This window comes from Necator americanus, chromosome IV (assembly GCF_031761385.1).
Source record: "Necator americanus strain Aroian chromosome IV, whole genome shotgun sequence".
Taxonomy (NCBI): Eukaryota; Metazoa; Nematoda; class Chromadorea; order Rhabditida; family Ancylostomatidae; genus Necator; species Necator americanus.
In genome coordinates, this window is record NC_087374.1 from 14,088,649 (window position 1) to 14,101,025 (window position 12,377).

Sequence of the window (12,377 nt, forward strand, 5' to 3'; positions counted from 1 at the left end):
GAAAACGATGACTATTCACTTATACCACAAATTCGTCGCAATGGTGTACTGTGATACTTTTACGGTAGATGTGAAAAGTAAGTAGAACTGTTTTTTCAAATCCACTCCTAATCTGAAGATCAACTCAAAATCTTGATCTGAACGCAGATAAACTTAACAGTGCGTACACTGTGTCAAATCCGCACCATTTTTAATTAGTATCAGATGAACGTAAAATATCGTCGTTGTGTTACTATGAGTACGTAGATCGCTGCATGCACCTCTAGAGGACGCCTAAATCAACAAATATTTACTGTCAAAGAATAAGTAAGACTTTTTAGCGCTATAAATTTAAGTAGTTAACATCTTTCTATTTGAATAACTTTTATTTTTTGAACACTTTGAAGAATAGGACAAGGCCTCGTTCTGGGAGTCCCGCTCAAATCCTATCTGATCCTGCACCGTGAACAGTAGTGTCAATCCGCTCAAAAAGTTGCAGTCCACTCATCTTGTACCTTTGCGCTTCCGTCGGACAGATTGTAGATTTCTGCACAATGTGACACCCGCTTAACTCCGCTTAATGCCTTTAAGTCGCTTACTGACTGCGCTACGATGATGTACGCTCACTTTCAACCACGTTGTCCTCGTGAAAACAGTGCGTTCCTGTTCGTAATCACTCACGCAAGATTGCAGAGTAAATCGAGATGACTTGATGTCCAGCTCGGAATGCTGAAAGTTTTCAAGAAGTCCAAGAAGACAAAGGAAGAAGTGCACAATGACTCCCTGTGCGTCAAGTGCGAACTTCGTGAACTGAGAATACAGTACAGCTAGAGTGGTTCGAATTTTAAGTTTTATTTTAAGAATTCTAAACAAAGCAAAAACTTCAAAAAATTAACTACGTTTGCTTCCAAAGCATTACTTCGAAAAAAAAAAGAAAAATTGGAGCGATTTGAACACCAGTAGTTTTCGCTCACTCCTTAGTGGCAAGAATTCAACAACAGTTATCACTTGTTTTGTCTAAACTGTCCTCTCAAGTACTTATTAGGGAAATTTTAGCATCTTGGAGATGCCTTCTCCGGGAGAACTTGCACGGGAGTTTGCACAAACGAAATATATTGAACTGAATTATTTCCTGCAAGAATTCCTGCATGTGAATCCATTACATCGAGACCTGATCTGTGCTTTTCTGTAAAATAATTTGTTCACGTTGTAGCACGTACAAAAATAAATAGTCAAGGAACATGTCAAGGTGCCAGAAACAGATTCTCATTTTGAGTGAAATTTGGAGAAGGAGTGTTGTCCTTTACCCGTACGAAGGGATCGTAAGAGCTGAAATAAACATATGCGATGTTCCAAATAGCAAGGTCAGGTTTCATCCAGACGATCAATGATAGTGTTCTGAAATCTGGCGCAGTTTCAATGTCATGGCTGGGATAACATAACACTTTTATTGGACTTGAATCATCAAAAAAACCGCAAATAAACAAAACAGCAACAAACAATCGTTAATTTAGTCATCATGATCACATGTAAAGTTTATAAACAAGAATATTATCAATCTGGAATGATTTATTCGTCTATATAACAACTCTTTAAAAACTATTTTAAGGACTTTTAACCTATTTTGCTTCACAACTTCAACTGATAAAATTCTCTCCAAAACATTTTGTATGAATATTTATTCACTTTTCGCAGTAAAATTATGTTCATTACTTCAAAAAAATAATACGGTTTTGTGTTGTGTTGTGGTGATCCCAGAATTCTACACTTCTGATATTGTGGATTAATGCACTTGGGCAGTGACCAGTTGTTTTGCTAATACATTTGTGTTCTACTAATACATTTTGTTCCCAATCATAAGAAGTTATGATTAGAAAGAAGAGGAACCACTGAAAGGAAGATAAAAAAGGGCTCCTGATAGCTCAACGTCGTCATCGCCCCATCGATCGTGAAGGTCAGATAGTGCCGCCCCCATTTGACGTCTCGCCGATGCTACTACTTCTAAATGTGACTTGCAGTTTAAACTTCACCTGTCCCTTCAATCTTCTTGAAATTGAAATTTTAAAAGTTTGAGGGGTGTTAAATTGTTTATTTGATTGTTGGCGTTAACCATACTATCTTTACTGGAACTCTGAAACAGTCAGTTCTTTTTGTGGAATTCCTGAGAAAATATTTCGTGAGGATTTTTTCAGCAAGCTGTGTGCGCTTGAAAGGAACCCTAGGAAAAATGACGTCGGCGAATTCATCATTGTTTTTTATGCACCAGCTTTTACAACATTCTTGTGAGAAATGTCTGGTATACTTTCAATGAAAGGACTGAGAACCGCACATTTCCTCTGTGTAGAAAGCAAAGGTCGACCCAAAATAGCCTCTCAAAGAAATTCTCTCCCTACTCTACAAATACGATTGATGCCGCGCTTCATGTGCTCATTATAGAACCTAGATTTGGGATCTTTTTCCAGACTTTCTTGACTTAATTGTGAAAAAAATAACGGATTCTTTGCGAGAATCGTCGTTGCTAAGCCAAAGCACTGACAGCAGAGCTATGACGTTTGGAAAAGACTCCCTCTTAATCGACAAGTTTTTGCAGTAAATATGCTTGCATTTAAAAGATTAGTAATCACTCTAATCATAGCAAACATCCAGAAATAGTGTCTAGGCTTGAATCCTCATCAAGGATTAATTGTATTATTCATGCATTTCACCTGATGCAACCAGCTTCGCTCATACACCAACACGGCAAATTCAGCCTATGGCAAAAGGCTTCCTCGCTTGTAAATCCGCCTAGTCTCAACAGCAAGATCTCTGGGGTTTTGATATGAAAATCTGGAGTTTTTGTGGAAATCTTTGTGGTTGTCTTTTAGACTATAGAATTGTCCCCATGTTCATCTTCACTTTTCTTCTCTTGTTTATCTCTGCGAACTTGTAAGGCGAACATACTTTTCCCGTGTATTAGGCTGTCCCATGGTCTAAGACCGACCTTTTACAGGGGTCGGCCTTACATACGAGGCATGGTTCTCCTTTATGCACGTCGTACGTTCCATAACCCCTGCAGAAGAGAAGTTATAATTGCTTTTGGTCTTGGTTCTGTATGCGAACAGTGGTGACGTTAACTCCTCTCCGAAAGGTTTCACAGCAACTTGCAAGCACTTCCCTTGCACATGGATGAATAAACAAGTCACCAATGTGCAAAGAGATTCGAAGATTCTAAAATTTCCTCATCAACGGCACAACACCAGTTTTCGATCAAATATTCACATTGATTTTCCATGTGTGCTCCTTAGAAAGAATCAGATATATTCGTTGAGGGATAGACGGGTGCAGAGTTGACTCTAAAGGTCAAACCGTCTAGAATTAATCCACAAGTTCATCTGCTTAAAGGTTATTTTCTGGAATTCAATACAACGTTGATTCATTCGAAGTAAAATTTGAAAAAAGTTACCTGAAATTCCCATACATCAATGATCTGGGAGCATTCGGTGAATCAATGTCTGACGACAATCTGCCATAATTCGGGGCAAAACGAAAAAAAGCTTGATGCGATGGTGGACCATCGCTAGTACCACTCTTGGCTGCAGTTCACGATGGTCCCACCTTGATCCCAACCGCTAACTCCACGGGACCGCTCCGACCGCAGTCCCTTTTGCAACTGCACCGAACATCATACCGTTTTGATCAGAGTATATTTAAAGTATCGATGCGATAAATTGTGATTCCAAATAGCAGGAATCCTAGATCCGCCTGAGAACACATGGTCCTGAAATCCTGGACGTACTCGGAAAAATGAAATATAGCGAATGCGACTGCACTGACTACATTTCGTTCTGATCCGACTACATTTAAAGATATGCCCTACGAATCTGGGGTGGTACGGGTTTCAGGTAGTTTATGGCTATACGGAGTCGTAGATTGTGCGGAAGAGGGTGATTCCGCCCGTTTCTTCCTAATTGCCGTGAGAAACGGCCCGGGAGATGCGGCGCGTGCATAAGGCTGGCGTGCTCCAATAGAACTCTTTGTAGAAGATAGCGCACAGTACGTTCAAAGCCATCTTCCGCCCCGTTTTTTATGGCGATTAGGAAGAAATGAGCGGGATCCCACCCGTTTCTGCAATCTACGATCCTGCACGTCAGATTCGTAGGGTGATGCCTTTAAGTTACTTTTATGGTAAAGTATGATCCCAATTAGCACGAGTCCTAGGTTCTCCTGAGAGCACATGATCCTAAAATACTAGATGTCCTAGGAAGAATGAAATGCAGCGAAAAGTGTGTAGGACCATCAGGAGATAGATAAAGAGATAAAGAGATAAAACTTGAGATAGAGATAAAGTTGAGGTCTTGAGCTTTCGATAACGATAAAGACTGTATGAGTGAAAGGTACTTCTTTCGCTCTCTCGACATGACTCCGTACTCCTCTTCTCTCTACCTGGCCTCAATCGTGTGTGATTTGCTGTCGTGCGGTTGAAGGCAATCACCGTCTATCCATTCCGATCCTTAGTTGAGACCAAAGTGAGCGTTGTTTCTTTCCAACTAATGAAAATTATTCTGTTTAATGTCACACCTTGCTTAGATGTTTTTTTTTCGAAAGTAGGCATCTCTAACAATCATCAACTCACACTAAGTATAAATGGCTCCGCACCTTTTCGCATGCATGAAGAGAAGAGATAATTAATGTACCGGCTGGGTAGAGATCCGGAATGTCCTCAGCGAAACAACTGCACTTTCAGGATCTGGTTTTCGGTCGTTTTTCCGAATAATATTTACAGAAATGTGCAAAACGTCCCTAGAAATTTTCCATTTCCTGATTTCGCTGGATCGCATTATGAAAGCTTTTATCTGGACCACACAGAAGAGACACCGATGAGTTGCTCTCGAGGAGTTCGAGCGCTGCGACCATCGAATATCAGATAAAGGTCAACGATCAAATTTATGCGATCATCAACTGGGCTTGCACAAGCAGCAAGCCTGCGACGTCTCTCTGCGACAGTCTTTCGACAGGGCAGCCTGTCGCATGAGAGACGAATTTCCGTGCGCGTAGAACACCTTCCCATCGAACCACCAAAAAGGCACTGATAACATCACCCATATAAACTGCCCTTACAACGTTATCAGTTCGTTTTTAGTGTTCCTTTTCAAGAAATCACTCTTACATCTCTTAACCGTTTTGGGTTGAAGGGGAATCGATTGTTTCTAATATCATTTTTAGGTATGCCCTCCTTTCTTGAGGTTGCTAGTTCATCTCCATTTAGCTATGAGGAAGCTAAAAACTACACGAGGAGTTTTGAGAGGACGGCTTTAGTAACCTCATTAGTTTATGTAGTAGTTATATTTAGCACCAAAGCAATAATGAGCAACTTCAAACCATTTCAGGTGGAGCTTTTAATTTTAAGATTTTTTTTAATAAAAAAAACGACAGAATACTGTAATTTCCTCTGCAAGCGACACAGGATCTAAATGTTCTTTGCAACACTTCAATAGTATTGATGTCTGAATCGCAGATGAAACGAGTTTAATGAAGTAAGGTTGTGAATGACTGTATCAATTCTTATGGGTGGAAGTCATAATTTTTCACGTTATCCATTTTCCAGACTGAACTGTTAGTTCTTAATCGTGTTTCTTGAGGCTCATATCGTTGCAGTTTGGTTAATTACGCAAAAATCATGGAATTGTACTCATTGGACATGTGATAGCTTTTTTCTATGCTTTGGTTTGAAGGCATCACCCCACGAGTCTGAGGTGGTGCAGATTTCAGGTGGAGTATTCTTGTAAGCGATAGTAGATTATGGAGAGGAGGGTAATTCCGTCCATTTCTTCCTAATTGCCGTAAAAAAAACGGCCCGGAAGATGCGGCGCCGCACAACGCTGGCGCGCTCCAGTCGAACTCCTTGTGGAAAATAGTGCGCCAGAACGCCCGAAGCCGTATCTTCCGGGCCGTTTTTTACGGCAATTAGGAAAAATTGGACGGAATCACCCCCTCTCCATAATCTACGATCCCGTATACGAATACTCCACCTGAAATCCGTACCACCTCAGATTCGTGGAGTGATGCCTTTAACTTCTCGAGACTTTGGTGATTGAAAGGTGAGAAAATTTTCCCAGGAAATTTGCACTATTTAGCTACTTCAATGGGCTTACAAAAAGCTATAAAAAAGAACAAAACTGGGTGAAAGATCAAAACACGACACGCAGGCTTGAAACACCGCTCAAAACTAGGCTCCATTTTCTTGTTCTTGAATAAAATAAATAAATTAGCAAGGAGTGTTGAGAATGTGGAAATTTTAATATAATTCGGAGTGAGACTCTCGAATTTTTAACACCCGATACATATTTTCAGCTCACCCCGGTTTTGAACTTTTGGAACGCTTGGTTAGCAATATTCAGTACAATCGGTAGCATCATTACCGGATATGGCCTTTTCTATGAAATTTACTACAGAGGGTTTGTGTGTGAGTTATCAAAACGAAATGATTGCTTTATGAACATAAGCTTAGTCAATTAATTCAAAAAATAGAGATACATTTCAGCATCATACACGAACATTGGGGACTTCTTTAGTGGCTATAGTGGATATTGGACATTTCTGTTTGTCATGACCAAAGTGCTTGAATTAGGCGATACGATTTTGATAGTGCTTCGAAAGAAGCCGCTTATTTTTTTGCACTGGTGAGCAACATCGATTTTTCTATCACAACACAACATTCGTTCGATATTCGCAACTACAAGGTACCATCACGTGTTGACTCTAAACTATGCTGTTTGGTCGTACTCTCAAGACATCGCGTACAATAGCTGGATCACATGGATGAACTTCACAGTGCACTCGATCATGTACGGGTAAGTGGAAAAATCTGGATGACCGGCAACCTGGAAAAAAATGGAAAAAAGAATCAGAAGTATGGCTCTGTCTGTGTTTTAGGTATTATATGCTTCGGTCGTGCGGTGTGAAAGTGCCCGCATGGGTTGCGCGAAACATCACGACGATGCAAATCCTGCAGTTTGTCATCACACACTTCATCCTATTCCATGTCGGCTACCTTGTCAGCCAAGGCGCCAAGGTTGACAGCACACCCCAAGTTTTTTGGTAAGTTTCCGACAGCAGGTTGACCTTCAACATTCGCTCACGCGAAAGCTTCAAAAAATTTGTGTGGGGAACAAATGTCAGTTTTCTAAAAAACAATTGTTAGTTGCCTTCGCATCTTAAGATTAAGAGCAAGGATTTTGAAACAAAACCACATGACACTGAACAAGACATTCTCATGTACTTTGGAGTGCAACTTGATGGAGCATGGGCAGATTGTAACCGGGTATGATGGACATTGATAGGACAGCTGGTATTGAAATAGACGAACTGGGAAAATACGTAGATTCTATCGTTTATACAACATAGAACAACAATTATTTTTCAATGACGTTTTAAAAATTGTTCTTGGATGTTACAATTTCGAATTAAGATCTACTTTAGAGGTACAATCTTCCTCAGAAACTAATTGCATGTACTTTGATGAGAAAATCGCCGAAATAATGGAAAAAGCCGCAAATGACAGAATTATAAGTAGAAAGAAGGCAAAAAATAAGCTGTTAATTTAAGGACAGAAAGGAAATGCAGGAGCCGAAATTTGATAAATCGAAAAAAATGTCCTTATCTCTCTGAATAATCCCATAATATAACTTAGCTACAAATGCAATGAAAGAAAATTCACTGAGCGATGTTTGTGTTAAATGATGCAGTTATCATTTAATAGATACATAAAGGATAAAGGATAAGGTTTCTGGCGTTAATTCGATCCGCTTGGGATGCGCCCCCACGTTCACTTAAATTCAGAATCGTTTGGGGTTTACAAACGGGTGTCTGGCTTAAACAATGACTTGCGGGGGCTAGCCGATGTGTCAACTCGGGGTTTTTATTCTCCCAGACAAATCTGGTACCAATTTATCGACCCCGGAGGGATGAAAGGTTTGCTGAGCACTAGGGCGGATTCGAACTTCCGATCGATCGTGCAGGAAGCGAAACCTCTAACCGCTGCACTGCACCTGCCCAATAGATATATAAAGTTCAACAAATTTCTTGCTACATATGTGTGAGCGAGGTGGGTGCATTAGAAGAATTTCCCAAATAGGCTCTGAAAAACTGAGATTCAAAACTTAGGGCAACGCTGTACTTTATCTCTAAATAGTGTAGACTGAGTAGATATAGCCTTCGCCAAATGTTTTCATTCGGGCGAATACGCGATGCTGCCTCTTTCTTATCTCAACACACGTTTCCTCTTTCCTAGGTCCTGCCTGAAATGCACTCAACCAGTTGATGAGGGAGAGTTTTGTTGTCGAGGGTACCCGTTTTCCAGTCATATACCGTTTTGGAAAAAGTATTTTTTTGAAACTGAGTTTACATAGAGTTAGATTGATGACCTTAAGATTTGTACATCTGACAGAGCTTAGATTTGCAGGTGCTGTCTCATCATGGAATTCTCGTACGTGTCACTGTTCGCAAACTTTTACTTCCAGTCGTATGTCAAAGGAGGCGGAAAGAAATTCAATGCCGAGAAGACGAAAAAACAATAATACGTTTGCGAAAACATTGGTCACAGGTGCAGATAAAAACTTCAAAAAAAAAACAATAAATCAGATCCTCATTGTTCGGTGAAGCGCTAGACGCTGTGATGCCTGACTGTTTGGGACCTTGTATCCGGATGGAGAGGATTAGAAACAACTTTTCGCCGTTGTTACACAGACCTATAGGTTGCTGTGAACAAAAAATGATGCTGTATAAAAACGGATTATTGGGTTTGAGTCTTCTTCCGATGGAGGAATGAGCGAATCTTTTCATAAAAGCATGAGAGAAAGTATTTTTACAGCCTAAAATATTGTTGTGACTGTGTTCAGCAAGATGGATCAAGGCTCACAGTGACCTCAGTGATCTTTTACTACAGCCATTAATTTGAGATTCAAATAACAGAAAGGTTCTCCACTTGTTAGTTCTTTCAAGGACGGAGTGTTTTATTCAATTGAATCCGAAGATTCTACAAAAAGTTTGTCTCTTTTGTAATTTTCTAGAATTCTACAGTTCCTAAGCTAAACAGTGTTCTTGGAAGAATCCTCCATCTATATACTGTTCCATGGAATAAAAAAGAGCACCTGAATCGGATTAGATGAGATTCTATAACAAGAGCCATTCAACTAGAGTTACTGCGCCAACACCCAGCGTTCTACTTGCGAAAATGAACCTGTCTCGATAGAATGCAGCTGTTACCTCAGGCCAGTATTTGTGTCAGTGTGCTTATGATCCTTCTATCTGCATATGCTATTTTCGAAGATTTTGAGGAATTTTTCTAATTCCACATACTGAATTGCACTCATCTTGAATTTGTTTGCAAGAGGTCAATCGCATTACTGCACAATTCCGAGTGCCTGTTAAGAGGATTCCGGCGGAATTTCGACTTTGATCCCAGGCTATGTCTCGTCACAGCACTTAGTGATGGTGTATCCTAAAGAGATTCACCTAAGTTACTGACTCTGCATACCTAACACTACTCATATACTGGATCACCACCTACAACACCGCTACTAACTTGTGTCCCAAAATCCGTCGCAAACCGTCGGAATTCTTGGAAGTGGTCAAGATTAAATTTTGAAAGAACCATTCGAAAGTAAATGAGCTGCTGATCTCAAATATACTTCGAGAATTTACTTTTGACAAATGTGTGGCCTAAAGACGGGCAAAGTTTCCTCAAGCCCCGTTAATTACTTTCACACCTCCGCAATCCTGCCATTGGCATATCTCGCGGATACATCTGCATGGAAGGAAGGGGTGTTCAGAGGATTTCCGCTTATTTCTCGAAATTGGACAAAATGTATATTACGTCCGTAATCAGGAGGTTATTTAGAGCATTTTGATACCCCACATCATATGTTGGTTCGTAATTTCCATTCTCTTAAGAAATTCACGAGTGTTCCATCGAAGATTAATAAAAAGCCATACTTTCCAAGCCGTGAAAAATCTCCTCGGAAAGTTTTCAGCAAACAATTTGCACTTGACAATAGTTTATATTGTAAGCTTCTAGCTTTGAAAATGTCTAGTTTTTCCAGTGTCAAACTTACAACATTACTCTATTTCGTTATTTGGTCCAATTTTTGAGCAGCTGTCAACGGCTTAGAATTAACGCTTAATTCTCGCGATTCAGTACTTGCTTAGAACTCTCCTCTCTTTTTCGAGAAATGAATTAGGCGCCAACATTGGATGACAGTTGGTCATGGTTTTCGAGTGACCAAATTGGAGAAAATTTTCGTCTGTTTTCACAAAACAGAAATTTTTGCAACCTCTATGAATTTTTTCAGCACCTCAAATACCCAGTTCTTCTCATAAAGAGACGCTCTTTCGAATGATGTTGAATTCACTTTTATTTACAAACTTCAAAATTTAAACACTGACTCCCCCTCTTATAGAGCAGGCGATATTCTATAGCTGGAATGGTTATCGCGGCCCAGGCATCTCATACCTTCGGTGGGTGACTCCTCTGGCGATTCGGCGTCACAGAAAGACAATAATGTTTGAACATGAATGAACGGTTACGAGAATTCTAAAGAGTTCTTATTTGTAAAAACAGAACAAAAACAGAAAAACAGTGATAATTTGAAACGACTAGGAAGGAAAATGACTGACGAAACTACACCAAGAAACAAAAAGAAGAGGAGAGGGAAGAAAAGGAAGAAGTGAATATTATTCGAATTGAACTGCAAGACGCGAAAAAAATCCAAAAATTTAAAAAGTTACGATTTTTTCCTCCATAAAACGTCTTAATTTGTTACATGTCTGTCTTTTTCAGGAGGTTTGTTTCGTTTGTTTGTATTTCTTTCCGAAAACTTTTGAAATTGAAGCTGTATAGTTCTGATGACTGAGAACTCTTTAGAATTGTTGTCACTGTTCATTTATGTTCAAACATTATTGTCTTTCTGTGACGCCGAATCGCCAGAGGAGTCACCCACCGAAGGTATGAGATGCCTGGGAGACCATGCCTGGGCCGCGATAACCATTCCAGCTATAGAATATCGCCTGCTCTATAAGAGGGGGAGTCAGTGTTGAAATTTTGAAGTTTGTAAATAAAAGTGAATTCAACATCATTCGAAAGAGCGTCTCTTTATGAGAAGAACTGGGTATTTGATGTACTGAAAAAATTCATAGAGGTTGCAAAAATTTCTGTTTTGTGAAAACAGACGAAAATTTTCTCCAATTTGGTCACTCGAAAACCATGACCAACTGTCATCCAATGTTGGCGCCTAATTCATTTCTCGAAAAAGAGAGGAGAGTTCTAAGCAAGTACTGAATCGCGAGAATTAAGCGTTAATTCTAAGCCGTTGACAGCTGCTCAAAAATTGGACCAAATAACGAAATAGAGTAATGTTGTAAGTTTGACACTGGAAAAACTAGACATTTTCAAAGCTAGAAGCTTACAATATAAACTATTGTCAAGTGCAAGTTGTTTGCTGAAAACTTTTCGAGGAGATTTTTCACGGTTTGGAAAGTATGGCTTTTTATTAATCTTCGATGGAACACTCGTGAATTTCTTAAGAGAATGGAAATTACGAACCAACATATGATGTGGGGTATCAAAATGCTCTAAATAACCTCCTGATTACGGATGTAATAAACATTTTGTCCAATTTCGAGAAATAAGCGGAAATCCTCTGAACACCCCTTCCTTCCATGCAGATGTATCCGCGAGATATGCCAATGGCAGGATTGCGGAGGTGTGAAAGTAATTAACGGGGCTTGAGGAAACTTTGCCCGTCTTCAGGCCACACATTTGTCAAAAGTAAATTCTCGAAGTATATTTGAGATCAGCAGCTCATTTACTTTCGAATGGTACTTTCAAAATTTAATCTTGACCACTTCCAAGAATTCCGACGGTTTGCGACGGATTTTGGGACAGAAATTAGTAGCGGTGTTGTACGATATAATTCGAGGTATTAAATTGTTTCGGAGAATCAGACGCATCCACTAGAATTTTGCGATATGAGGTGGTCTCAAATTTATGACCTGCCAAAATCAGGAGAAATCCTCACGTGAAATATGAGAGAAGATGCATCTAGTAGCTTCAAATTACGTATTTGAGGTTTTTCGTTGAAAAGAAAACATTAGCTTTCTAAAGTAATAGGCATGAACCTGAATACCTGAATTCGACGGGAGCTTTTCTATTTTATCAAACAAAAACGACAGTTTTAATAATGAAATAGTAAACAACGTAACGTGTTCTCAGTTCCTCTTTACTTTCTTTTCTCTATATCCACCTATCGACTAATGCCCCTGCTTTGAAATTGCAGCAGGGCGCAATAAGTACTTCTTAGTGGAATGTATCCTCCTTGCGATCTGATCACAAGTTTACAGAAGCATACTTGGGAGCTTCTCCA

The 12,377-nt window shown here is 39.7% G+C and overlaps 1 protein-coding gene across 2 annotated transcripts; it reads left to right on the top strand.

Moving 5' to 3' along the window:
• Window positions 1-5,183: 5,183 nt before the first annotated feature.
• RB195_001225 (uncharacterized protein) lies at window positions 5,184-8,534 on the top strand (the record flags this gene model as incomplete). 2 transcript variants are annotated; one of them, XM_013447407.2, is made up of 6 exons in its annotated part: window positions 5,184-5,345; window positions 6,310-6,421; window positions 6,500-6,638; window positions 6,699-6,809; window positions 6,892-7,056; window positions 8,420-8,534. In XM_013447407.2, 6 exons carry the CDS (start codon window positions 5,184-5,186, stop codon window positions 8,532-8,534), a joined length of 804 nt encoding a protein of 267 aa, XP_013302861.2. The 2 variants fall into 2 exon arrangements, with proteins under 2 accessions (XP_013302861.2, XP_064053787.1); XM_064197906.1 differs by having other exon boundaries at window positions 5,322-5,345.
• Between the last annotated feature and the right edge of the window lie 3,843 nt (window positions 8,535-12,377).